Source organism: Pan troglodytes, chromosome 1 (genome assembly GCF_028858775.2).
Source record: "Pan troglodytes isolate AG18354 chromosome 1, NHGRI_mPanTro3-v2.0_pri, whole genome shotgun sequence".
Classification (NCBI taxonomy): domain Eukaryota; kingdom Metazoa; phylum Chordata; class Mammalia; order Primates; family Hominidae; genus Pan; species Pan troglodytes.
The window spans coordinates 174,462,151-174,488,946 of NC_072398.2; the positions used below are offsets into that span (position 1 = coordinate 174,462,151).

At 44.1% G+C, this 26,796-nt stretch overlaps 1 protein-coding gene across 1 annotated transcript in view; it reads left to right on the forward strand.

Moving 5' to 3' along the window:
* The window catches only part of PLPP3 (phospholipid phosphatase 3), an 84,753-nt gene extending 59,395 nt beyond the window's left edge, over window positions 1-25,358 (forward strand). Inside the window, exons 5-6 of the mRNA XM_016919260.3 lie at window positions 7,981-8,157; window positions 23,439-25,358. Coding sequence (XP_016774749.1) covers window positions 7,981-8,157; window positions 23,439-23,564 — 303 coding nt within the window. The 3' untranslated portion in view covers window positions 23,565-25,358. The remainder of the gene's footprint in view (window positions 1-7,980; window positions 8,158-23,438) is intronic.
* Window positions 25,359-26,796: the final 1,438 nt, after the last annotated feature.

The following is a 26,796-nucleotide window of genomic DNA, read 5'->3' on the forward strand; positions in this document are numbered from 1 at the left end:
TCAGATGAAAGAGTGGGATGAGATGGCCTGTCTATTTATCTCTCAATCACAATGGCTCTATTTGAAAAAAGTTTGAACTGCCCTAAGTGCTAAAAAGGAAGATGGGGAGCCATCAAGACAAACTTAGGCCTACATTACCATCGAGTTCAGAGAATGGCAGACCGGAAGCACCAGCCAGCTCCACTCCAGGCCTTTCAGCAGCAGCCACTTCTAGAGCCTCCACAACTTTAAGGGCACTTCATGTTAGGTCAATGAATAAATTTTGCCAAATGATGAGCTTGGAAAAACCATGCCCCAAACACCAAATTATCCTGCACACAGAAGCTTATGGGTGAGGTTAAGGCTTGTTAGAGATTAATGCAAGTTCTAATTAAAAAAAAAAAAACAAACCCACAGCATATATAAGCATAAAGTATGCTTTATATCTGTGAGCCCTGGCCTGAACCTCGGAGGACCACGTCTGGATTGACCCGGCACCTCCATGGTCGGAGACTGAGGATGTCATGCTATCTGGATAAAATGTCAACACCAGGGCAGACATCAATTCATGCAGCTGAATGTCTGCTGTGTTGTGCTGAGCCCTGCCCTTAAGGAACTCACCTGTGCATCCAACATTGAGCATTTGGTATATGCTTAGTGAGGGACTATGATGCACCAAGCACCAGGCTAGGAGTGGGAATGGGGAGATGGTTACAGCCCTTGCATAATTTAGTCTAGAGAAACAGTACACAATGATAATAGTCTGATATATTGTCCCTCAGGGGCAAGGGGATATGTAGGTTATATTACGGACTCTCAGAATTATGACCCCTAGGCTCACCTGGAGCAGAGAGTGGCAGTAGAGGTAGTTAGTCACATGAAGATAGAGGAGACTGGAAGAACTACATGTGTGAAGGTGAAAAGGAGGAGGTGATTTGGAGAACTGCAGGTATTCAGTTCAGTACAGCTTGGATGGCTGCTAGGAACCAGGGAATGGAGGGCACGCTTGAGAGTGGAAAATACCTTTGGGATCAGTCCCAGCTCCTCATTTTGCAGGTGCATTAGGCAGCCACTTTGTGTCAAGGCCTTTCCTTAGCTGCTGTTCTCCCCGCACCCCACCCCGAAATCTGCACCTTGCCCCCCCTCACCTTTTTTAGAAGCCTTTCCTGACTACCCTGTTTAAAATGACAACCCCCTCCTCTGACACTGTTCTCCCTATGCCCCTTTGCAGCCTTACGTCTCACCATCTGACATACTACATACTTACTTGCTTTTTTGTTTCTTCCAACTAAATTATAAATTCTGGCTGGGTGCAGTGGTTCATGCCTGTAATCCCAGCACTTTGGGAGGCCAAGGCAGGAGAATTGCTTGAGCCCAGGAGTTCAGGATCAGCCTGGGCAACATAGTGGGACCCTGTCTATATATATATTTTAAAAAAATGATTTAAAAACGCTGTAAATTCCCCGGAGGAGAGATTTTTTGGTCTCTTCATTCACTGCTATATCCTACTTCCCAAAATAATGCCTGATACCTAGTAAGTGTGCAATAAATATTTGATGGATGAATGAATGAATGAATGAATTTCAGGTCTTCTGACACTCGGGCCATCCGCCTTTCCATTCCGATCAGAACTTTTTTTGTCTCCTCATCACGGACTTGATAGATTGCTAAGGGCCTGTGTAATGTAGGGAAAGTCTTTGCTGCCTCTTTGCTGAGCTCTCTGCCTATTGACCCTTTACTGTGCTGTCCCAGGAGAACTGTTTGTGTGTCAGAGGGTTTGTTGGGTGCCAAGGAAATGGAAGTGGCTGTGCTCTGACAGCCCTTTCTCTGGGCTGTGTTTGTTAGCCATTGAGGTTTTGTTCAGCATGTATGGCGCCCTGGAGCCTGGGGTCTGGTATGCCCACGAGGTGTACCCACAGATCCTGGGAGCAGCTGTAGAAACTCCTTTGGGGAGCAAGATTGTTGTTTCCAAGGGGAATCTGTACCAGATGTTTTTCCTCTTTTTTCTCCCTATATCATTCACTCACCCCACCACACATCCATCTAATTCTGAGTACCTCTTCTGTGACAGACCCTATGTGAGTGCCTGGGGACACCAAAAGAGCCCATAATTTTGTGTGGAAAGCCAGAGAAGTAAATAGTGGCCAAACAGCTGGATGCATTCTCTGCTTAGGGGTGGACTGAGGGGATGGAAGTGGCCCTCACCTCTGCTATGAGGTATAATGAGTCAGCTCTTAGGCTCCCTTCAGCTTCAGATCAGGTCAGAGATTATTCCACTGTAACTCTTACAAAAGCTGTACACTTGTGTTTCAAATGTGGAGGTTGATGGAAGTGTGTGCAGGTGAATTAGAGGAGTCTGAAGTTCTAAATGTCCCCTGGAGGTTGTCCTTTGGTGTAGTGCCCTCAAACTGCCTCTTTTCTCCAAAGACAGAGGTCCAGTATAAAAAGACTAAGACTTTATGTGAAGCAGTAATTCCCTAAGGAAGCCAGGCGGTTCTGTGCTTAGAGCACAGACTCAGAAAGAGGCAAATATACTCAATGTACATCATATCTCTTGGTTACCTTGAGCAAGTACTGTGGCCTCTTTTAGCCTTGATTTCTTCATCTGTAGAATGGGCACAGTGGTATCCACCTAACAGGATTGTTGTGACAATTGCAGGTAATGTAATTTAAAGCACCTGGCCCAGGGGCTACACCAATGCTCAGCAAAATGGTGGTTTTCTTTCCTCCCTCTGATAGTGACAGAAGATAAGATAGGATTTTCTTCTAAAGGAAAAGTCAGTCGAAAATTCTTTTGTCCTGAAAGTAGTTAAAGAACATTCCAGAGAGATTCTACAATATGTTTGCAAGCTACCCACCAGGCACATGAACCAGAGCCCAGTGAAAGCCATAGAGGAAATTAGAGAAGGGAGAAAGTTTCTCACTGGGTGTCAGTGGTCTGGACTGGCTTCCAGGAAGAGGGTAGGCAGGGACCTAAGGAAGGACAAAAGCCTTCTTTTCACTCTTAGCGGAGCTGTCCCAAGAGCAATGGAAATGAAGTGAGAAGACAGTACAGACCTGTTCCACCAGTATGCAAATCATGTAATGAAACACAAATGACTTAGCAAGAACGAATGTGACTCACACACTCATCTGACTCTGCTGGTTCAGACCAGAGGAACAGCCTCAAGTTCAGTCGGACCTTTCTAAGGAGGTTTTGTTGGAATTCCACAAGACCCCAGTTCTGAAGGTAGGACAAAGAAGGAGAAGAGAACTGCACTGACAGAGTGAGTTCTACATGCCAGGGCCTTACATACATCATTTTGGGGTATGGGAAACAGACATACATCTTTCTTTTTCTCATATCCACAATCAGCAATTTTTTTTTTTTTTTTTTTAGCAACAGAAAGCGAAATCTTAATACAAGAAAAGGCCTTTAAGATTATATACAAGCTGTACGTAGCAGAGAAAAGGTTCCAATCTAGTTGCTGTGGCTGCAAATCACTTTCTGCAGTGTCATTGTGGGGCTTGGGAAGTAGTTTCAGAGGGCTGATTCTCTAGCCCAGAGGCCTTCATGCAGATGGGGAAGTGAATGCAGATAAGCCAGAATGTCAGCAGTAGACTAGAAGAGGTCAAGATGATTAGACTTTCAGGTTTTGTCCAGCTCTACTTACCCTTTCAGGGCACCTAGGACTTTACTAAAGCCCCTCTGGGTATTCTGATCTGGGAAAGTGTGTTTTGGTCCAGAATAGGGGGATGACATCATCTATCAGCAGGGCTTGACTTCCTTTCTTGAATAAGTTGTACCTGTCTCCTGTGGAGTGGGAATAAATGGAGCCTCCAGAGTTACTTGTCCCCAGGCTCCAGAATGTACTCACTGATCCTAGTGAGGCCCAAACCTGTGGCCTGGAGTGGCTCGTGTGAACTGGGTTCTACACTGGCAAAATCCAATCCATTTGGCAGCAGTGAAATTGGAGTGGGATGGAGAAGGTCATCGTATCCTTTCATCAATCCCAAAGCCTGTTGCTACCGGCTTTTTTCTCATATCAGATGTAGCCACTGGATGGAAAGTCATTGTGCAATCTCATTCTCGACTCTTCTTTAGGTTTCACCAAAACTTACTTGTTTTGGTGAAATTGCCACAGTCATTGAGTAAATGTCATTCACCAGGGCAGAAAGGTAACCTAGATTTCTGAAAAGTATCCTGAGTGCCCGTCCTGTGCCAGACAGTTTCCTTTCCATGTCATCTCCTTTGATCCTGGCAACCCAGAGAAGGAGATAGTACTGTTCTACCTATTTTACAGATAAGGAGACTGAGGCTTATAGAAGTAAACTGACCACCCACTTAGTAAGTGACAGAGCCAGGACTGGAATCAGGGCTATTGTACCCCAAAATGCACTTTACTATTGCACTGCTTTCCCCAAAGTCCCCTGCTGCAGACACCAGGATCAGTGCTGACCTTGAGGCATTCCTCCATAAATGTGTTAGTTACTGATGGATATCAGGGAACAAGCTCTCATCTGCTTACTGTGATGTCTGACTGACTGCTTCCCAAAGGCGTTCTTTTCCCTTGGCTCCCTACTCCTTTCTCATTCATAAGCACTCCCTTCCTTTCTGGAGCTATTCTGATGACTGGTCTCTTCCTCTCTTCTCAAATTCTTCTGGTGTATTTATTTTTTTCTTGTATTAAGCTCCAACCTTAAGTATCTGAATCAGGGGAAGGGGAGATGTGGGCTTTGTCCGGTTGGGAAACACGCCCTTCCTCTGCCCCACCCTTGATTTCCAAGGCTTGTGATCTAAGCCTGCATGCAGGGGCAGGGGGAATGGTTGAAGGACTCGTAACAAGCATTTTCTGAGGACCTACAGATTTTTCAGCAAGGGAAGTTAGAAAATCTTGCCGCTCCAAATTAAGAAATGTGATTAAAGAATAAAATCACCTATTTATTGAGTAGTATTTCATGCTATCCTCTTGATCTACATTATCAACCAACCTGGACCATAGCCTCTAAGAGAGTGGTTGCTACACTTATTTTATATGTGAGAAAATGGAGGCTCAGGGAGGTTTTCCTGATTAAAATCTGTGCTCTGTCTGTTATGCACCCCACCCTTGTCCACTGCCAAGAATAGCTGAGGGAAGGCCAAACATACTGAGTACACTGCAAGTGGATGATTCCTTGTTCTTGAATTTGCCATTGTCCTGAAGGCTTGTGTTGAGTTGGAGCTAGACTAACACCGTCTTCATCCCCATTTCCAAAAGGAGGCATATTTTCATCCACTGGTAGGTCATTAAGGGAGTAGTCTTTGGCCTATAGCTCCAATTCACTGACTTTGGTATTGCCTATAGTGACCCAGTCTTGCCTAGAGCTCTTGAAAAGCACTGAGAGTGTGGTACTCAGTGCTTTGCATGAAATCATTTAATTTTTCACCATTGCTTACAGTAATATTTTCCAATTGTGATTCAAATAGGTAGATGTTCTCTGAAAATAGTGATTAAAGGTCAAATAAGTATTCTTTCCTTCAGGACTTCTCAGAGCCTTTAGTAATCTTATAAGCATGATAATTGACAAAAATAAGGATTTAGTATAGAACATTCACTTATCTTTTTTGAAGAAACCCTTAATATTCAGTGGAATATGGTTTGGGAAAGACCGGCCTCCAAAATAAGGTCTGGGTTGCTTAGTTTGACACTGAAAGCCCTTCGTGAACTAGGCCCTCCTTGTCCCTGCAGCCCTATTTCTCACCACTGCTCACCCCCCTTCCCCAACACCCTCTTCTCCAGCTATACTAAACTATTTGAAGTTTTGGGGAACTTCTGTGGCAGGCCTCTGAGCCACCCCTCTGCCTGGAATATATATCCCCCACTCCTGCCCCCTTAAACCCAGCAAATACTCATTCACCTTTAGGATTCTGGTCAAGCATCCCTTCCAAACAGTAATTGACCCCAGCCTCTAACTTCTTTCATAGCTCCTATAAAACACATTAGTATACTTATTTATTTTCTTGTATCCCTCAACTGTCTGCTCTATATGTCAGGATTTATAAATCCTCATTTTTCTTTGTCTTTAGCACTTTTCATAGTGCCTAGCTTCTTTCTTTTTTTTAAATTTAATTTAACATATTTATTTATTTATTTATTTTGCCTAGTACTACAGATTTGGTCTTTTAGATTATCTTTAGAATAATTTTTTCCCCACATCTTTTTCGGATGTCCATGGCAATCTAATAGTATTTACATATCAACTTCTGAATTTAAAAGTTTAGTGTTCTAAGTAAAATTCTCACTCTCTGTCTCTTCAAATTGTCCTTTACCTCCTTTATTCCATAAAGGCTCTATGCTATCTTCTTTTACATTTTTAACTGGTTATTATTTATATATGAGAAAACCATTGTTTTTATCCCTTGTTTAGCAGGCAACGGCCTCAGTGTGATCTTTTTTTGTCAGTATTCTTATTTTTTCCTCTTAAGTTTTTCCAATAATACATTTATATAATTTCAAAATGATTATAAAGTAGTCTGCTGTCTTCCATGTCTGCTTATTTGAAATAGTGTTCCACGTAGTTGAGGATTCAGTCCTAGACACTTATGGCTAAGAATGATTCTGGGATCTTCCACTCTTCTGTCTCATCAAGACTGGCCACTGGCTTGCTCTTTTCTTGCCACCGAAGGAAGGTGTCCATCTGTCCCAGGAAGGACAAACTCATGTCTTCAGCACTGCCGCAGGTCTATCTTTAGGCCATCAGACTCCTCCCCTCCGCTCTCTTCCCTTCTCCTGCCTCTCCAAATGCTTTGATTTGTAGTCGGAAGTTCCTCTTGTCCACTTGCCTCTTCCCCCTCATTTCCCAAGTTCCCACAGGAACCTGGGAATAGGTTGTGCCCAGAGGTTAGAACGGAAACTGCAGCAAGATAACTCTGAGGGGACAATGCCCAGTTGACGTCATTTCAACTACTTTGCTTCAGCTAGAGGTGGTTTTTTTTTTTAATCTTCCATTTTTCTTCAGGTTACTCTTCTACTCCACCCTGTCTAGTGTCTGTCAACTTCTATTTGAAAATTCCCTGGCATTGTCTCGTTGGTTTATTGTTTCCTTATATTCTCATTCAATATCCATAGTTCCAAGTGGTGACTTAGAAATGTGTCCTTGATAGAGTTGCTTTCTTCTGAAGCAGAAGCATCTCATTGGGGATATAATAACTTCCTCTTATCATTGCATATTTAATTTCCGTGCTGACACCAGGTAGTGTAGGGATTATATAGCCATAATCCCGAGGGAAATACACAAATGTGTTAAGTAAGTTGTCATCAATTGTAAAAAAAGAAACCTTTACAAGCCCTGGTTACTGCTCTTTAATTATTAGTTTCAATCAAGAGGAAGATAAAAGGAAACTATCATTTATTACGTTCCTACTATGTGGCAGTGTGCTAAGGCCATTTACATATATTATATTGCTCAGCTTTCCCTAGTTTATCTCCCTAGATAAACTCTATTTTTCCTATTTTTTAGTGTGAGAACTAAGACTCAGCATTTATTTATTTATTTATTTACTTACTTATTTATTTATTTTTTTGAGGCAGAGTCTCACTCTGTTGCCCAGACCGAACTGCAGTGGTGTGATCTCGGCTCACTGCAACCTCCGCCTCCTGGGTTCAAGTGATTTTCCTGCCTCAGCCTCCTGAGTAGCTGGGACTATAGGCACATGCCATCACACCCAGATAATTTTTGTATTTTTATTACAGATGAGGTTTCACTATGTTGGCCAGACTGGTCTCAAACTCCTGACCTCAGGTGATCTGCCCACCTCAGCTACACAAAGTGCTGGGATTACAGGCGTGAGCCACCGCGCCTAGCCAGGCTCAGCATTTAAATAACTGGCTTGAGGTCATGTTCAAATTGCTGTATCTACAACATGCCACCCAAGGTCCAGATGATCCCTGTTCGTAGAAATGTAGTGTGTGTCACCTGGGGTTATAGTGCATGTGAGTGGGGAGTCACTTAATGTCTGTTCCTTTTGTCTCCTTTCTCCAGCTATACCTGCAGGCCCGCTTCACTTGGCGAGGAGCCCGCCTGCTCCGGCCCCTCCTGCAGTTCACCTTGATCATGATGGCCTTCTACACGGGACTGTCTCGCGTATCAGACCACAAGCACCATCCCAGTGATGTGCTGGCAGGATTTGCTCAAGGAGCCCTGGTGGCCTGCTGCATAGTAAGTAGCATCTTGTCCTCAGTATGCAAGTGGAGCCCTGGACTGTTGCTTGTTAAATGTTTCCAGCTCAGTGACTAAAGCTAGAGAGCCCTCGTTCCTGTCCTCTGCTTGGTGTCTGAAGAGTCACCTGGCCTTAGGCCTTAGGACTCCTTCAGTAAAATGAGAATAATTCCTGCTTCTTCCCAGCCTGTGAGTTTTGATCTGATAGGGTCTGTAAATCTCTGTAAATACAGAGGGTTTGGGCTCGTAGAATGTTGCAATTGGAAGGGAGCTGAGATATTGTCCAACTTGCTCATGTTATAGATGAGGAAATTTAGGGAAGAAACTTACCCAGGGTCATGTGTCAGCAGGTCATGCTTAGTGTCATGCTAAGTCTGTTGACCTAGTAGTAAGATCTAAGTCTCCTGACTCGAGTGCTCACATGCTGTTTTGGTGGACACAGTACGCAATGCGACTTCTCCGCTTCTTGGAAAATGCCTCCTCTTCCCTCTGTGACCTTGGGAGTGACTCACACAGACCCTAATCTCAGTGTTCATTGGAGAAGAGGAGGTTATCTGAAGGCTGAGCCCTCTCTCAGCCTGAGGGCCTCGTACATCGAGTCACAGACTTCCTAGGGATAACTTGGGATGGACCACATACTGATTTGCCCCAAATGAACGGGTTACCTTTTCACATACTTCATCTCTGACTCCCGGTGAAGGTGGGAGAAGGCATTGCACTTCTCTGAGCCTCCATCTGTAGGCACTGCTTTTCCTGCCTGCTAAGAGTTTTGAGGGGCTTATTCAGTGAACATGACTGAGCACCTACTTTGATATTGTGACTTCCTGGGCCCTACTGAGGGGAGCTCACCCCAGCCCAGCAGGAATCCCAGAGTACAATAGTGGCTGGATATTTAAGCACCACACATGTAGGTTGTATTGTTGTTAGTATTATCCTTGCTCATTCACAGTAAGAATTATGAACAATAGAGAGATCTAAACCAGCTTCTTATCCTTTCCTGGTTTCTGAGCCTGGTTGCAGGCTTATGTCTCCCTATGCAGCCTCTCCCCAGCTCCTCTGTAACAGCACTTAACACTCTGGATTGAAATTGTCGATGGGTGTCTTCCTTTAGGCTGTAAGTTCTTGGGGGCAGGGACCATGTGTAATATATATGTTACTCTCCCTGTCTTATCAAGGCCTCTCAGGGATTCTAGCTCAGACTAAGCAAATGTGTGCCTAACAAGCAAAAAGCCAGAATCAATGAGTTGATCTAACCTTTCTTGAGAACACTGTAGGGAGTATTTCTTGAAGGTGTAGGAATGAATAAGGCTCAGCCCTCCCAAGGAAATCCCATTCTTGCTCCTCTCACAGCCAGGCCAAGCACAGGAGCTCAATGCCATGGGGGCTGTCATAGTGACATGTGTAGGGGCCTTCAGCAGGCAGGGAAGCACCTGACTCCATGTGCAGGGGTCAAGAAGAGGGAGAAGGAGTTGCAGCAATCAGAGTGGGCGCCACGAAGAAAGCAGCGTGTGAACTGCCTGCAGCCTTTGACATGGGAATCCCAGCCTACTGGACTGGCTGTTTTAATGGCTTTCTCCCTTGCTTTATTTTTCTTTTTTCTTTTTAAAAGTAAAGGCCAGAAGGGAGAGAAACTGGGGGAGCAAACCGTTAATGAGAGCAGCTGTCACTGACCGGCTTGTTCTCTGGTGCCTGGCCCTTTAATGTGAGGTGACAGTGGGGGATGGGTGTTTGCACTGAAGGGTAACCCTTTGCTGACTGTGCCCTTCTGAGCTTTGCTCTCAGCAGGAGGACAGCCCGCGGGGGCCTGCTGTTGTGGTTCCTTCTTGGCGCCACTGCCCTAATTGGAGTCCCCTGCACCCCCAATTAAAAAAATTAAAAGGTTGGGGGATCCTTACTAGCCTTCCTCTCTTTTATATCCTAAAACATGGGCCATAAGCAATTAGACAGAGTGTTCGGGAGGACTATGGCTTATTTCCAAGAAGTGAAATGAGGGTTCTGACTTGTGTCCTGTTTGGCTCTCACTGACTGTAGCACAGTATAGGAATTTGATCCTAGCATTTACAAAGCACCTACTCTCTGCTGGTACCATTCTGATACTTTACCCATTGTCCTCCATTTTTTTTTTTTGAGAGTCTCGCTCTGTCACCCAGGCTAGAGTGCAATGGCACGATCTCGGCTCACTGCAACCTCTGCCCTCCCAGGTTGAAGATTCTTCCCCCTCAGCCTCCCAAGTAGCTGGGATTACAGGCACCCACCATCATGCCTGGCTAATTTTTGTATTTCTGTAGAGATGGGGTTTCACTGTGTTGGCCAGGCTGGTCTTGAACTCCTGACCTCAGGTGATCCGCCCGCCTCAGCCTCCGAAAGTGCTGGGTTTACAGGTGTGAACCACTGTGCCCAGCTGCCCACTGTCTTCTTTTAGTCACATTAAGCCATTGTACTACAGCCATTTTACAGAAGTAACTAGCTCAGAGAGGTAACTTAAGTCATCCAGGGTCAGAGAGCTAATAGACAGCTGCACCATGAGTCTCATGGACTCAAAGCTATGCCCTCTGCACTCTGCAAGGAGAAGGGGTCCCTGAAGCTGAAGGCCCTGCAGTTAACCCGAAACAGAAGCTCCATAGTTAGCTGCTTAAAGAGTATCATTTAATTGTGTCACGGAGTCCTTCCTAACCCTTTGGGTGGATCCAGTTATTGCTTTGAGTTTGAAAGCCTGATTTACAATGTAAAGATGGTTTGGAAAGGGGTGATAAATCTCTTTCCCTGCCTTTCACTCACTCACCTGTGAACATGCAAGAACAGGGACTCAATCTTACTTATCATTTTTCTCCAAATGCCTGACACCCAGCCTTGTGCTCAGTGGGACCTCATGGTCCAGAATGGCTTGGAATCGCAGCACTGAGAGATTCATTTCACTGAAGCCATCTGAGAGGCCAGGACAGGGAAGTGCCTGGAAGCTGTGGCTACTCAGAATAAAAGTTTGGAAATGTTCAGCTGGGAGGATAGAAGGTAGTGTCTTTTCCAGCCGTAAGCTCCCAGGATTCTGTTGTCCTGGGTTTGATTGTGAGGGAGACAGAAGCAAAGCTCAGGACCCTGGATTGAGCAGAGATGGGTAGATCTGTGAGGAGGTGTGGGGAACCAGAGACCATGTGATGAAGGCACCAGGTGCCCGGGAGAGGGAACTGTGAGTAGGATGACAGGCATCTGCCTCATGGGTTTTGCAGCTTTATCAGGGTTGTGCAATGTAGCTGTCACGTGCCAGGCAGGAGTCTGTGACCTCTGCTCTGCTTGTGCCACATGACAGAACTCTTCCCCACGAATCAGGACCGCTGTCCCAGGGAATCCCAGGAAGGACCAAAGTTCTCTTCTTACTCACAACTATGGCTGTATTGAATGGTTTTTGAAACACAGAGACATCACCTGAGGTTAAGAGGATTGATAAAAAAGTAGCATGTATGGCACAAAGGCCACCACTTGAGGTGCCAAGAAACACAGAATCCATTTTCCAGTCTGCCAGATAACCTCCTGAGCCAAGCCTCTACGGACTCCCTGTTAATTGAGTTGTAATCTTCTCTGACATTTGCTGAGAGCCCAAGCACTCAGAGAGAAGGTAGCAAAGCTGGAGTTGACCCCAGACAGCCTGACACAGAGCTGGCACTCCAAGACCCAGGCTTTGGCAGGTCTCCTCTCATCTCTCCACCCCATCACCTCCCGGCATGTCAAACATTTCAATATTTTCCAACACCTGAATTTCTATATTAGATACCTGTCCCCTTTGATGGAACACAGTTCCAGTGTCACCTCATCTCTGATGAAACCTTCTGTATTAGTTGCCTCTGGCTGCTGTAACAAATTACCACAAATTTAGTGGCTTAAAAGAATGCAAGTTTCTTTTCTTACAGTTCTGGAAGTTGGGAGTTAGAAAAGGGTCTCCCTGAGCTAAAATCAAGGTGGAACACATTCCATCTAGAGGATCTAAGGGGAGATCTGTTTTCTTGCTTTTTCTGGCTTTCTGGAGCTATCTGAGTTCCTTGACTCATGGCCCCATTCTCCACTTTCAAAGCTAGCAGCATAGAATCTTCACTTCTCCCTCTCTCTCTCACACACACATATACTTTCTCTGGCCTTTGCATCTATTGTCACACCTTCTTCTGTGACTTTTGTCCTTTTGCCTCCCTCTTTTACAGATGCTGGGACCACCTTGATAACCCAGGATGATCTCTCCATCTCAAGATCTTAATTTAATCTCATTTTATCATGTAGCATCATTCATTGCTTCTGGGACTTAGGATGCGGGCATCTTTGGGGGACATTGTTCAGCTTTCCACAACTTCCCCAGTCCCTGGAGACAGTATTGTCTCACTTCCTTCCAATCCCCCATGGCCTTTTGCACTTTCTTCCTACCATGGCTTTAGGCCTCATCTACTCATGGCCTGCTCATATGTCTGTCTCTTCAGCTAGATTGTGGGTGCCTTAATAGCAGAATCCATGGCTTAACCTTCTGATTATTTATTCTCGGTATGTAGTACAGCAGCTGACACAATAGGTGTTTCATCAGCATTGGGTAAATGGTGAATGATGAATTAGCTTGTGGCTTCAGGCCAGACACTTCCCTTCTGGGCCTAGTTTCCTCACCTGTGAATTGAAGCTGGAGGCCTTGTAGCTCCATGACCTTTGTGCACAGACATTCTGTGGCACAGCTGACTTTGTAGTAACTGACTGAGGTACAGTGCATTAACCCTAGAATGCTGGTTCCATAACTGCAGAGCCTTAGGCAACAGGCATGACAGCCGAGAACTTTTACCTGGGTCTGTTGAGGGTAGATCCTGTCACAACAGGCAGACTTGTCTAGACAAAAATCACATGTCAAATGGAAGTCTGGTTTCCTCCTCCATTGCTTACTAATTGAATGCTTTCCAGAAAAGGAAGACAATGGAAGCCAGCACAGACAGAAAACCTATACAGTGTCATGAACTCAACACAAAGACACAAGCACTTAGGGTTGGATAGGCCTGCCTGCACACCTTCAGAGATCTGGACAGAGGTACACAGGACAAAGGAGAGGGCCACAGCCCAGATAGACCATGAGGTGCATGGGCCGACCCAATCGTACTCAGAATCACAGACACACATAAACAGACAGACGAATAAAAAAAAAAAAACAGGCTCATATTGACTCTCCCAGCCCCCTCCCGCCTACACACTCACTAAGTTACCCCTACCAAAGATGTGAACTTTACAGTTGGACTCACACAGGGACTAGGACGAAGGAACAGACATTGGTTCATTTCCTGTCTGGTGACAACTTGCATATCTGGTCACCTCCTCCCTGACCCTCTAACAGATGGCAAATTAGGGGCCCCTGGGAGGGGTCGGGGAGGGCCCGGCTGCCATTGCTGTGGGTTCAGTAGAGGAAGCAGCTGCTCATGGATTTCGTAAATACACAGCAGAGTCTTTCCTGGTTTTCCTCTTCCCGGGGGTGTGGCTTCGCTTGCCGTTGCTCTTTTGTGTGCTGCTATCTTCCTCCAGATGTAGGGAAGGGCAAGGGCGTTCTTTGTCTCTGCCCCAGTGAGGTGACCTTGGGAAAAGACACCAGCAAGAATGCCAGTGTGAAGAAGAGTTCAGCGATGACAACCCCTGCAAAAGGAAACTGCAGTGCAGGGAGAGGCCAGGACACGCCCAAGGACACATAGTAGCAGAGTAGGAACCAAATCCCCAGTTTCTTGATTCCATCTAAAGGGCTAAACAGTAAATTCCAAGCATGCTTGGCCATGGATTTGCAAGGCCTCTTCCTTCTCTAACAGGAGAGAGTCCCATCTATTCCCTTCTGATTTACTCCAGGGCTGCCTGGGCACAGGGGAATGGATGAAATGAGCTCCCAAACCTCTTCTGGCCCTGCAAAAGTCTAGCTCTTTGCCCAGTAATGTGACCTTGAGGTAATGTGATCTTGCCACTGCTGGCCCCCACTCTTAGGCAGGCAGAAACATGGATGTGGGAGAGAGAAGGAAGCAAAGAAATAAACTTCGGCCGCTAATAGATAACGACACTATCTTTGTAGTACTCTACAACTGTTCAAAATACAGTTGACCTTGAACAACATGGGGACTAGAGGTTCCGACCTCCAGCACAATAAAAAGTCCAAATAGAACTTTTGACTCCCTCAAAACTTAAAACTACTCACAGCCTACTGTTGACTGGAAGCCTTACTGATAACATAAACAGTCAATTAACATATATTTTGTATGTTTTATGTATTATATACAGTATTCTTACAATAAAGTAAGCTAGAGAAAAGAAAATATTATCAAGAAAATTATAAGAAAGAAGAAATATATTTACTATACATTAGGTGGAAGTGATCATCATAAAAGTCTTCATGCTGGTTGTTTCCATGTTGAGTAGGCTCACGAGGAGGAAGAAGAGGAGGGGTTGGTCTTGCTGTCTCAGGGTTGGCAGAAGCAAAAGAAAATTTGTGTTTAAGTGGACCCATGCAGTTCAAGCTCATGTTATTCAAGGATCAACTGTACTTATAAAACTTCCTTTCTTGTTCCCCTGCTAAGATGGATGAGCTGACGAAGCAGAGGTTCAGAGAGGGAAGTTGTATTCCTGCCACTTGCTAGGTAGGCTGTCAGGGCAAGTAACTTCACCTCTCAGCCACCTTTTCCAATCCCATGAGGTTGGGATGATAATACCTAACATGATTTTTGGATTGAGGATTCAGAGAATTAAAGATACATCATGCTTGGCACATGCAACATATTGATTGTGAATTGTGCGTTAAGTACTATGCTTTGTTTAAAGATTCAGAGCTAAAAGGAGTTGGTCCCTAAAGAGTTTATCTAGTGCAGTAGCTTTCCAAGACTTGACCGCCATCTATAATAAGAAATACACTTTATATCATAACCCAATAGAGGCACCCCCACATAACTAAAACAAATATTTCACAAAATAAGACTTGCCCTTACTGTGTGAGAAATTCTGATATTTTCTATTAACCTTCAAAAATGCTGGTGGTGACCACCTAGTTAGTTGATTTTGTAGCTTGCTAATGGCTTGAGAATGATCTAGTAGGAATAGACATGTAAACAGACAAGTATGATAGAAGGGCACGGCTGCTGGGATGGGATACACTACTGAGGACAGTGGGGTTACAAGAGAAGGGGTGATTAATTCTTCTTGAGGGTGTTGGAAGACTAGAAAGAATTTTTGAGTAGGTAATTCTTTAAAAATGAATGGTCATTTGCTGTAAGATACAAAAGATAAGGAAGGGAATTCCACGCAGAAGGAATACCACGAAGACATGGCGATGGGTGAGAACATGATATGTTTTGTGACCCTAGAAATGCAGAACAACGAAACTTGGGGGATAATGGGGAGAGGTGACCTCAATGAATAGTAGCCTCATTCTCCCTTTCAGCTTCAAAATTGGATGGTTTCTGGGAATGGGGTCCCCTGCCTTTGTTGAACCTTGGTCATCTTTGGGTACTATGTTCCTAAGCTCCAGCTCCTACTGCATTTAGCACCCCATAGACAGAGCTGTCAGTCCCCTGGGTACTCCTTACCAGACACCCTCCCTAATAGCCTATGAATATTTTCCTGGAAGGTTCCTTGGCATAGATTCCTATTCTCCATCAGTATTGCCCACAACTTTCTTTAAAGGGCGGGGGCGGGTCTTCTTATGTTGCCCAGGCTGGCCTTAAACTCTTGGGCTCAAGCCGTCCTCCCACTTCAACTTCCTGACTAGCTGGGACCACAGGCACACAGCAGCATGCTCCACAAAATTGCTCTCAACTTTCTTTGCTCCTCTAAACCCTCTTTGTTCGTTTTGTGGGACTAATTTCCTTCACATTCCTCAATAGCAGTGATGATGTGAATAGTCCTTCATAAGGCTGGGTGCGTAGTGGCTTACACCTGTAATCCCAGCGCTTTAGGAGGCCGAGGTGGGTGGATCACTTGACTTCAGAAGTTCAAGACCAGGCCAGCCAACATCCCGTCTCTACTAAAAAAATACAAAAATTGGCCAGGTGCGGTGGTGCACACCTGTAATCCCAGCTACTCGGAGGCTGAGGCACAAGAATACTTGGACTGGGGAGGTGGAGGCTGCAGTGAGTGGAGATCGTGCACTGCACTCCAGCCTGAGCGACAGAGCAAGACTCTGTCTCAAAATAAATAACTGAATGAATGAATGAGTAGTTCTTCATAGCTACAAAGTGTTTTCACATATATTCCATGTAAGCCTTACAGGAACCACAGGTAGGTGGATTTTTTTTTTTTTGTCTTTTTTTGGAGATGGAGTTTCACTCTTGTTGCCCAGGCTGGAGTGCAGTCTCAGCTCACCACAACCTCCATCTCCCAGGTTCAAGTGATTCTCCTGCCTCACCCTCCCAAGTAGCTGGGATTACAGGCATGTGCAATCATGCCCAGCTAATTTTTGTATTTTTAGTAGAGACAGGGTTTCTCCATGTTGGTCAGGCTGGTCTCGAACTCCCCACCTCAAGTGATCCGCCGACCTCGGCCTCCCAAAGTGCTGGGATTACAGGTTTGAGCCACCGCGGCCAGCCGGTGGATTTTAAAAATAACATTTGCACACAAATACAGGGCAGACCCATCATCTGCAACTATAAAACCTTTTAATCTTGTATAAATTCAAGACAAGTGTAACAGCTTGGATCACACACCAGTAGAAATTTTGGGACTATATTCTGCTGTCTGATTTCCAGTGTCACACTCTTTTCCACCTCATCATTTTCCCTCTCAGATATACTAGGAAGTCACTCAACAGAAATGCTCACAAATTCCCAGTGCCAAAAGCTGCTGAAAGCCCTTTATTGAGGTCAAAAAATAATGATTGCAGTTGGATAATCCCATCTAGTTAAAAAAAAAACGGTTGCCAAAGATGGCTTTTCTTTAGATAGCACTTACTGTACTTAGGGCATGAGGGTGAGCCAGGTCCCAAGGCTTTCTCCTCCAAAGAGGGTTATTCCTTCCTTAATCCATGAGATTGTTCAGTATGGTAGACCAGAAAGCTAAAAGGAAATCCCAGGGCCAAATCACATGGGAATGCATGCAAAAGAAGCAACAGCCATGGTCTTTACGCTCACATGGTAGAGCTCTATTAAGAGCTACAATTTTTGAACTCTGAAAACAGGGATGACTCAACACAATCCATGCCCTTGAGTAGCCAGCTCAGTCTAGAAGGGGAAATATGACACAGCATTTAAAGCGTCACGTATCAAAGCCTATGGCCTAACACTAAGATGGAAGGTTATTAAAAGTTCAATATGGGTACCAAAGAGAGAAGAGAAGGGTGGTTCAAGAAAGGTAATGTTGTGCCCAGTGTAGATTGTCTAAGACACACAGCCATGCAATGGCAGATCTAGGATTTGAGCCCACCTGTTCATCTCCACAGATTGTCCACTAATGGCTCTTTTAACTGTACTCTGGATAACAAATAACTGTAGTGTTTTCTAAAATGCAGATTCCAGATTCTCAGTAGGTCTTAGATGGGCCCAGGCATCTGCTATTTCAGGAAGCTCCCAGGTGATTCTGAAACAGATGGTTTGAGGACAACACTTTAAGAAATACCAGAATAGATTGATGCTCAATTTTCTTGAGGTTCTAAGATTCTAAAATTCTTCTGCTTTTATAGTTATCTACCCTTTGCTAGCATTTTAGCTCAATGTGTTATGTAAGGATGGGATTCCTATTTTCAAGGAGTTCACTTACACTCAGGGACCCTAGGAACATTTAAAGGATAATTTTATTGTCATAATCTGCCCTTAACAAAATTAACAAAATGACCCTCAAAATTTGCTGATTCAGCCATTCCTAGCAATGAAAGGAGGAACCTGGCTACCTACCAGACTTCTTATTTCTGGTGTACTTGGTTCTTGGTGACCTCTAGGCAGGCAGCACCCCAGCAGGGCTGGACTGTGTGTGCTCCCTGGAAGGCTGACATTTCCGGAGTGTGAATGCTGGCAGTAAGACATCGGAAGCATCTTCCTCTTTGAGTGTGGCAACTCTTGGCCAAAGATAGCTCTAGAAATTGTAAGAACTTTGAGAGCAGATTCTGTTTGTCCTATAGAAAACTCCCATCAGCATATTGCCTCTACATCCAGCTAGAATGTGTCAGATTTCACATGTTCATTCATGGTCTCAACCACTCTTTTTTTCCCCCCTCTCTTTTTATCTTTTTCCAGTTTTTTGTTTGTTTGTTTGTTTTATCTCTTCATCACGGTGAATGGGGTTCTTACAGCTTAGAGTTGTCTTGTTTGTGTGTACTCATGCTCTTGAAGGAAGGGGCTACATTGTCCACAGTGCTTGGGTAAATTAGATCATATTCCACCCCGGGATCACAGAACAGTTTACTCCTTTTGACTCAGGAGGAGGTCAGAATCACTTCCCCATAGATAAATCCATAGAAACAGAAAGCAGATTGATGGTTACCAGGGGCTGGGGAGAGAAGGGAATGGGACATGACTGCTTAAAGTTTATGGAGTTTTATTTTGGGGTAATGAAATGTCTTGGAATTAGATAAAAGTGATGGTGGTACAACACTATACAGTACTACATGCCACTGGCATGGGGGGCAATCACTCCCCCAAGACAATGTCACAGGCATAGGAAAGCAGAGTTATATATATTTCTTTCCTAGCATAGTTATTGAAATTTTAAGAGTTTTTATGGGAATAAGTGCAAAGATTTCTAGAGTTGAAAACAGAACTAGAAAGAAAAACATTGCCTCCCTCGCACACATACCCACCCCAAACATATCACCTCTACCAGCTGCAGTCCTGTCCTCAACATTTCAAAATCCATCTCTTCTTCGTCTTTACTGTATAGGTGTTGTTCAGGACTCATCCTCTCCTAGACTCTGTAATCCCTGCCTCCAGGCTCACTGCATGCTTTTTGACTCCATCTCCATTTTAGTTACCAATATGATTTTTTTTTTTTTTTTTTTTTTGTCTGAGACAGAGTCTCGCTGTCTCGCCCAGGCTGGAGTGCAATGGCACCATCTTGGCTCACTGAAACCTCCGCCTCCCAGGTCCAAGTGATTCTTCCGCCTCAGCCTCCCGAGTAGCTGGGATTATAGGCACCCACCATCATGCCCACCTAATTTTTGTACTTTTGTAGAGAGGGGGTTTCACCATGTTGGCCAGGCTGGTCTCTAACTCCTGACCTCAGATGATCCACCTGCCTCGGCCTCCCAAAGTGCTGGGATTTTAGGCGTGAGCCACTGCACCTGACCTCCAACATGATCTTAATGCAGGTCTTTCCAACGTGTTGCTTCCCCGCTTTCACCTTGACAATGATTCCTAGGGCCAAAAGAATGAGATCTGAACTTTTAACATGTCCCAAGACGCTTTTCAATATCTAGTCCTCTCCTCTCCAGCCTCTTTGACTGCTCCGCCTTAGATATACTGAGCTTCCTGCAGCTCCCGGATGTGCTGTACTCCCTTTCTCCTGTGCCTTTGCACACACTATTCCCTTTGCCTATAACATCCTAGCATTCACTGCCTGGTTAACTCCTCCTTATCCTTCAAAGCTAAGATCAAATAGACAACCTTTAGGAGAAGCCTTCTAAGGCCTGCTTCCCACTCCCCTTCAGTCTGGGTTAAATGCCACATTCTCTGTGCTTCCTCAACACCCTTGCTTCCCTCCATCATAATCCTTAATATGCTGTATTGTGGTCATCTGTTTACCTGGCTGTCTAACTCATTGACCTATAAACTCCTTGAGGGTAAAAGACTGTCTTATGTATATTCATCTTCATATTCTTGGAGTTTAACACATAGCAGGAATCCAATAAGTATTTACTGATTGCATTCATTCATTTTCCAAAAAAAGAGTAATTTATAAAATTCAAAGAATTGGAGAAACGGAATTGAAAACAAATGTTCTGCGCATTGTAACTTAGATCTCTTCTCTGTGCTTAGGGTATAGTTTTTCTTGTTTGTTGGAACTGTATTTATTGTCCAATGTGTCCTTTCGCACAGCAGAGATCTGTGGAGTAGGATTGTGGGCTGGGAGTGGGTTTATCCCACAGACCTAAGACAGCTACTTAATTTGTATAGACCCTTCCCAGCCTGGGCCTCTGGGTTTTCCTTCCGGGTGGAGATCATCTTCTGTAGGAAATGGAACTGCTTCAAGCCAAGAAGCTTTTACTTTTACTAGGTCTTTTTGTGTCCTGCTGTTCAAATATTAGGAAGACTGAACCCTGTTTCGGTCTTGACAGTATTACGTTTCGTGATCCCAAAAAAAAGTGTTTGTGTAACCTCAAGTCATGCTGAAAGTGAAATACAGCTTAAAGTGGGATTCTGCTGGACCTGACTCAACTTTTCACCTCACCGCTTGGCTCCGTGCAGGCAGTATTTGAGTATGTGGTTCCCCCTCAAGTCTGTAGGAGTTGTAATGTCAATAAAGTCCAAGGCCAGAGTGCTTGCTTTCTAGTAAGTAGAGAGAATTTTTGAAATTCAACGACAAACATTTATTAAGCCCTTATTGTGTACAGGGCTCAAAGCTAAGTGCTTTGGGTGATTCAGGGTGATTAGGGGTAGGATTCCATCTTCAAGAAGCCTCCCATCTAGGAAGAAGGGTCGATAAGCATAGTTTTGGACACATGGGAGAGCATGGCTTTCTCTGGGCCCAGTAATTACTTTGGTATCCAGATCATTAGAGAACGGAATGCCTTCTATTGAACTATGTAACAGTCACAGGTTTAGATCTTCTCAAGTTATTATTGCCTTTAATCTTCATATGATTCCTATCCTGCAGTTAGGAAATGGAAACCCTAGGATATAGTGACTATGAGCTCAGAAAATTAGGTTGGGAGATAAGCCAGTAGATTGAGGTGGTAGATTCTTCAAGATCTTGAAGGGGGGAAGGTGGGGGGGGGACGGGGGAGCTGTCCCCAGCTATATTTGCCCTTGGCAGATGGGATGGATTCTGGGAGAAAGCTCTAAGAAATCAGGCCTGTACGACTTATTTTCATGAATCTAGCTGCTAAGCTGGAATAAGTGAAGTTAAAAGTAGTGATGGGCCAGGCACGGTGGCTCACACCTGTAATCCCAGTTCTTTGGAAGGCTGAGGCAGGCGGATCATGAGGTCAGGAGTTCCAGACCAGCCTGGTCAGCATGGTGAAACCCCGTCTCTACTAAAAATATAAAAATTAGCCAGGCATAGTGGCACGTGCCTGTAATCCCAGCTACTCAGGAGGCTGAGGCAGGAGAATCCCTTGAACCTGGGTGGCAGAGGTTGCAGTGAGCTGAGATCATGCCACTGCACTCCAGCCTGGGTGACAGAGTGAGACTCTGTCTTAAAAAAAAAAAGAAAGTAGTGATGGGGAGGGATTGATCAAAACCTCTTCGTCTGAGACAAAGTGAAGGATAAAGGGGAGGATAATTTTGAGCTACAGATGAGGACATTGTTGTCTGCACCTCTCAGATGATAACATCATTTTAGTACAAAAAGAAGTAAGGCCACTGGGGCAGATAAGGGAAAATGTGGAGCTGGGGCTGGGGCTGGGGCTGGGGCAGAGAAGAGTTGAAAAGTTTAATTATCTTCTCATTGAACTTTAATCGAGTCTGTTTCCTTATACTGGGGACACTTGAAAACAGTTTCCCAAACCAACTACAAAGAATTTTCTGGCAGGGGAGCCTAGAGCCTACTGGCAGGTTGTGCACAGATCTTTTCTTTCCTCATCCTCAAGTTTGACTCTGACTAGGAGACGAATCTTTTGGTACCATGGTTTTCACTGTTCAAACCTCCTGACAAAAGAAAGGGAGAAAAGACTTAATTTTTTCCTTTGCAAAGTGGTACATCAATAGCACTCAAACTGTGAATGTGTTAAGATGTTACACTTCTTGGCTAATATTTCATTTTCTTGTAGTAGCATAGAAATAGCCTAGCTTTTTTTTTTTTAACAACAAAATAATACTTACTATATGTTTTGGTAGGTAATATATGCAATGGGTACAAAATTCAAAAGGTACAACAGGTTTTACAGTGACCAGTAAATGTCTGTTTCACCTTTGCCTTCTAGCCACCCAGTTCCCTTCTCTTGAGGTAACCAGCATCACCAATTTCTTGCTGTGATTTTTATAGCACTTTCTTGATTGCCATGTTGCTACAGAAGGGACATTGTGAAAATGAGTTTAACAAATAATTCAAGTGCCAGGCCCTGGATCGCTAGAGCCTTAGTTTTGGTAAAATCTTATTAAGAACTTCATTTTCTTGCCTATAATGTGGCCAGAGTGAAACCACAGTGCTGTCATTAGTAGTGAGCACATTACCATCTGCAGGACAAAGACTCATCAATTCAGAAAGCTGTTGGGTGTAGAAACTTTGATAGTGTTTTAGTCGCTATTTTGAAATCCAGCCAAGTGTTTCCTATTAAATTACATGACTGATAGCTGCCACTTATGGTTACTTAGTAAAAACTCCTGTTGCTAAATGGCTCAAATGGATGTCTGTGTGTTTTTTTTTGCCATCTAATACAAAGCATAAATTTTTCTTACTCCAGTAGCTCATCAAGCCCTTGAATCTTTCATCATAAGCTCACTGAGGCAGGAACTATGCCTGTGCCATCCTCACACCTTTGCAAGTGGCATTCAATAAATGTTTCTCAAGTATTGTTCAGACTCAGTGAGGTCACATCCCCAGGAGGAAAAAGGACGCTGGGAATAAGTGATAGGAGATTTGTCATTAACTGTTCCTCCACGTTAGTTGCCAACTTTCTCAGCAACGAGAACCTGGTTTCTTGACCCCCATCAAATGGTTGATATCACTAAGTTTTCAGGAAAAAGTAGTCACCACTGCCTGACTTCAGCTCTTGCTGATAGGAGTTCATGTTGGCTGATCTTTTTCGGTTACACCCTGGATTCCTTTGTGAGGAAAGGGAAAGTAGTGTGAATTAATGACTATAACTAATTATGACCTGCTTCCTTTGTTTAGGAACTTATCTTTCATTGCTATTCGTTTGCCTTGAGAAATAAGGAAGTATGGATTGCAGATATGGGCAATGGACTGAGAGTCCTTAGAAGTGGATTCTACTGAACCAGTGTTGTGCAACCTGAGACATGTCACTGCCTTTTCCCGGGTCTCAGTTTCCCTATCTGTACAATAAACCTTGATGATATGATCTCTGTTGTCCTTCCCTATTCAAAGAGTTATGATTTGGGGCCCCTTTTCCTGAAGTCTGCGCTCCTCTGACCTTCCTTTTCCCTCTGTACCCAGACCCCCGATGTCAGTTACTGACTTCGATCTCTGATTTGTGCTTCTAGGTTTTCTTCGTGTCTGACCTCTTCAAGACTAAGACGACGCTCTCCCTGCCTGCCCCTGCTATCCGGAAGGAAATCCTTTCACCTGTGGACATTATTGACAGGAACAATCACCACAACATGGTGTAGGTGCCACCCACCTCCTGAGCTGTTTTTGTAAAATGACTGCTGACAGCAAGTTCTTGCTGCTCTCCAATCTCATCAGACAGTAGAATGTAGGGAAAAACTTTTGCCCGACTGATTTTTAAAAAAGAAAAAAAAAAATGTTTTACTATGTGGCCTTCCAAAATAGGTAGTGTTCGCCTATGTGGAAACAACAGCAAACTAACACCAAGTGCCAGAGTCCTGGATGTGCAATTGGTTTAAGTGTTCATGTTCTAGTGAACACAGCTTGTTCAGGAACAAACACTAAAATGATTTGAGTAGAGGCTGCTGGTCACCTTTTGTGACCTGAGGAATCCCAGGCCTGGGAGAAAAGCAAAAATTCACATTGCAGCACATGATGCCAGAAATAGCACTGAATCAAGAAAATAGCCATTGCGGAGCTGCCCTCTTGAGTCTTTCTGTCCATCCCATTCTATTCTGTACTGTGACTTTAGTTCAGAAGTTTTGTTTTGTGTTTTAAATAAAAGGAAAGAGCAAGTTTGCTCAGTCAAGTGATCAGATCCCGAATCTAGATTCCCAGTTCTAAGGCCTTATCACCTCCCCTGCCCATAGGCCAACAACCATAGTTCCTCACATTAGTGATTAGCAGACTCTTTGTGGACGAGTGAATTTCACAAACAGCACAATTTCAGAAGAAATCGAGGGCACAGGCCCTCACTTTTCTTCTTTTGACGCATCATCCTGTGATGTTGAAATGTCAATTGCAGGATGCTGATGTTGTGCACGTCAATCACCGGGCATTTGCACACTCTTAGAAACAGTTCGACTTTGGTTACTGCCTTCTCCCTTGAAATCCTTGCTGCGTGCCCACCAGGATTTCCTGTGAGGGCCCGGGAATGAGCAAGGCATGGTCTGCCACCAGCTGACGGAAAGCAGCCTTCTGTACAACAGATGGGAGGGTGAAGGGGGCAGAATGAAAATCGAACCAACCTTTTAGCTGTTGCAAATCAGAAGGAGCCAGAGAAGCAGGCAGTCTCATGCATGAGAGGTTACCCTTCAGGATGACAGAGCTGAGGGTCTTTGTAGGAGTTGCTCTTGCTGTGTAAAGCACTATTGTCTTGGGGTTGAGCCCTAGGGCAGTTCTTGGTAGGTTCTGCTGGGCAGAACATATGGGTTAAATCTCGGTAGAGAGTTTTCCTCATCCTCTATCCGTAAGTGTCCTTCCATGCAAGGTCCCACTCTAGGTGATAGACAGGGACCCCTTCTACTGAACCTTTGAGGAAAGGAGGAAGGAAGAAATGCGTTTAGATCTTGGATGCAGACCTTTCAAAGGGTTAAATGTAACCATATGGATCAACCACATGCACATCCTTACTACAGAATCCGTCCTTTCATTTCAACTTATAGCAAGCTATGATTTTTATATATAAATATTATATAAATAATGTATAAAACATTAAAAGTTAACTATGTAAGATATTATTTCTGAAACAATTTAGCTATATCCACTATGATTATAAACTGTGTCTCGACCTGTGTTATTTACATTAGCTGCTTAAAAAAGCATTGAGTTAATTTTTTTAAATATCAACTAAAATATCATAGTTCTGTGGTAGACATTGTTTTATAATGAAAGAAATAACTGCAACTAGAGAAAACTGTATAAAAACATTAAATTGTCAGTATTTTTGTAAGGTTCCATTTTGTAAAGAGAATAATATTCAAAGACTTTTGTAGCATACAAAGTGAAAACTTGTATCTGCGAAACTATACTTGTATTAAATGTGCTTTTTAAATAAAAGCTCGTAACACAACTAATTAAGGACTTGCAAGCCTGGAGTGTTTGAGAGATGTTTGTCTCAGGTGTGTGGGTAGGAGAAGGAAGCATCGCGGGCTGGCCTCTTTGAGTGGGCTTGCCTCATCTCAGTGCACCAATTCCTGATTTTTTTCAGTGGGAAATGTGGTGGTCATAGGGTAGATACCGATGTCTGCCCTGCTCTTTCATCTCTGAAAGCCTGTTTGCAGAATGAGGCCCTGGCTCTACCCTCATCTCAGGCTCTTCTAAAGAGCTTTTGTATTCTAAAGAGGATTTTTCCATCAGAGAGGTAGGAGCTGTAGGAACCCCGAGGGCAGATAAGCAGCCCTCACTCTAGATAAGGTATGCTGGGGGAGCTTACTGAGGGAATCCTGTACACAGCCCACATCAAAGGAAGGCTGAGAATGGCCTGTGGCTCCTGCTTCCCTTCCTTGTGTTTCTCCAACCTGGAAGAAAAGGGGAAGCTAGAAATTCACATTTATTGAGCACCTGTGTGCCAGGGATTTCTGCCTATTTGTTCTGTCTGATCTTCACAGCAGTTATTTTGAGAAAGAAGGAATACTAAAGAATGCAAAGATGAAATGATTAGTCTAAGATCCTAGAGCATTAAATTGTAGGATAGGTCTTATATTAATTTGCTATAGCGGCTGTAACAAATTACCACAAACGTAAAACAACATAGATGTATTGTCTTACAATCTTGGAGGCTCTAGGCAAGAAGCTGTTTCCTTGCCTTTTCCATTTTTAGAGGCCACCCACTTTCCCTGGCTTGTGGCCCTCTTCATGTTCACATGGAGGAAGCAACATTGGGTAGAGTCCTCACCCTGCCGTCTCTTTGGTTCTCCTCTTCTGCCACCGCTTTCACATGTAAGGGCCCTCCTTGGTGATTACACAGACCTGCTCATAATCTAGGATAATCACCTATATTAAAGTCAGTTCACTGGCAAACTTAATTCAATCTGCTGCCTTAATTCCTCTTTGCCATGGAACATATATTCACAGATGCCAGGGATCTAAGACATGGCCATATTTCGGGAACCATTATTCAGAGTACCAGAGTTCACCCTCTGGCCCTCAAAAGATTCACATCCATCCCAAATGCAAAACAGATCACCCTATCCCCACATCCCCTAAAGACCTAGGATATGGCAGTATCAAGTCAAAATCCTAAATCTTAACAACTTAAACACCCCAAATCTCATCATCTAAACTAACCCATTCAAATTAGGTAAAAAGGAGGCTCCATGTTTAATCCACCCTGGAATACATTGCTCTCTATGAACCTGTGAAACTTAAGAAACAAGTTATCTGCTCCCTAAATTCACTGGTGGAACAGGCATAGAATGACAGTTATAGACATTCCTATTTAAAAAGGGAGAGAAGCCAGGCGTGGTGTTTCACTCCTGTAATCCCAGCACTTTGGGAGGCCAAGGCAGGCAG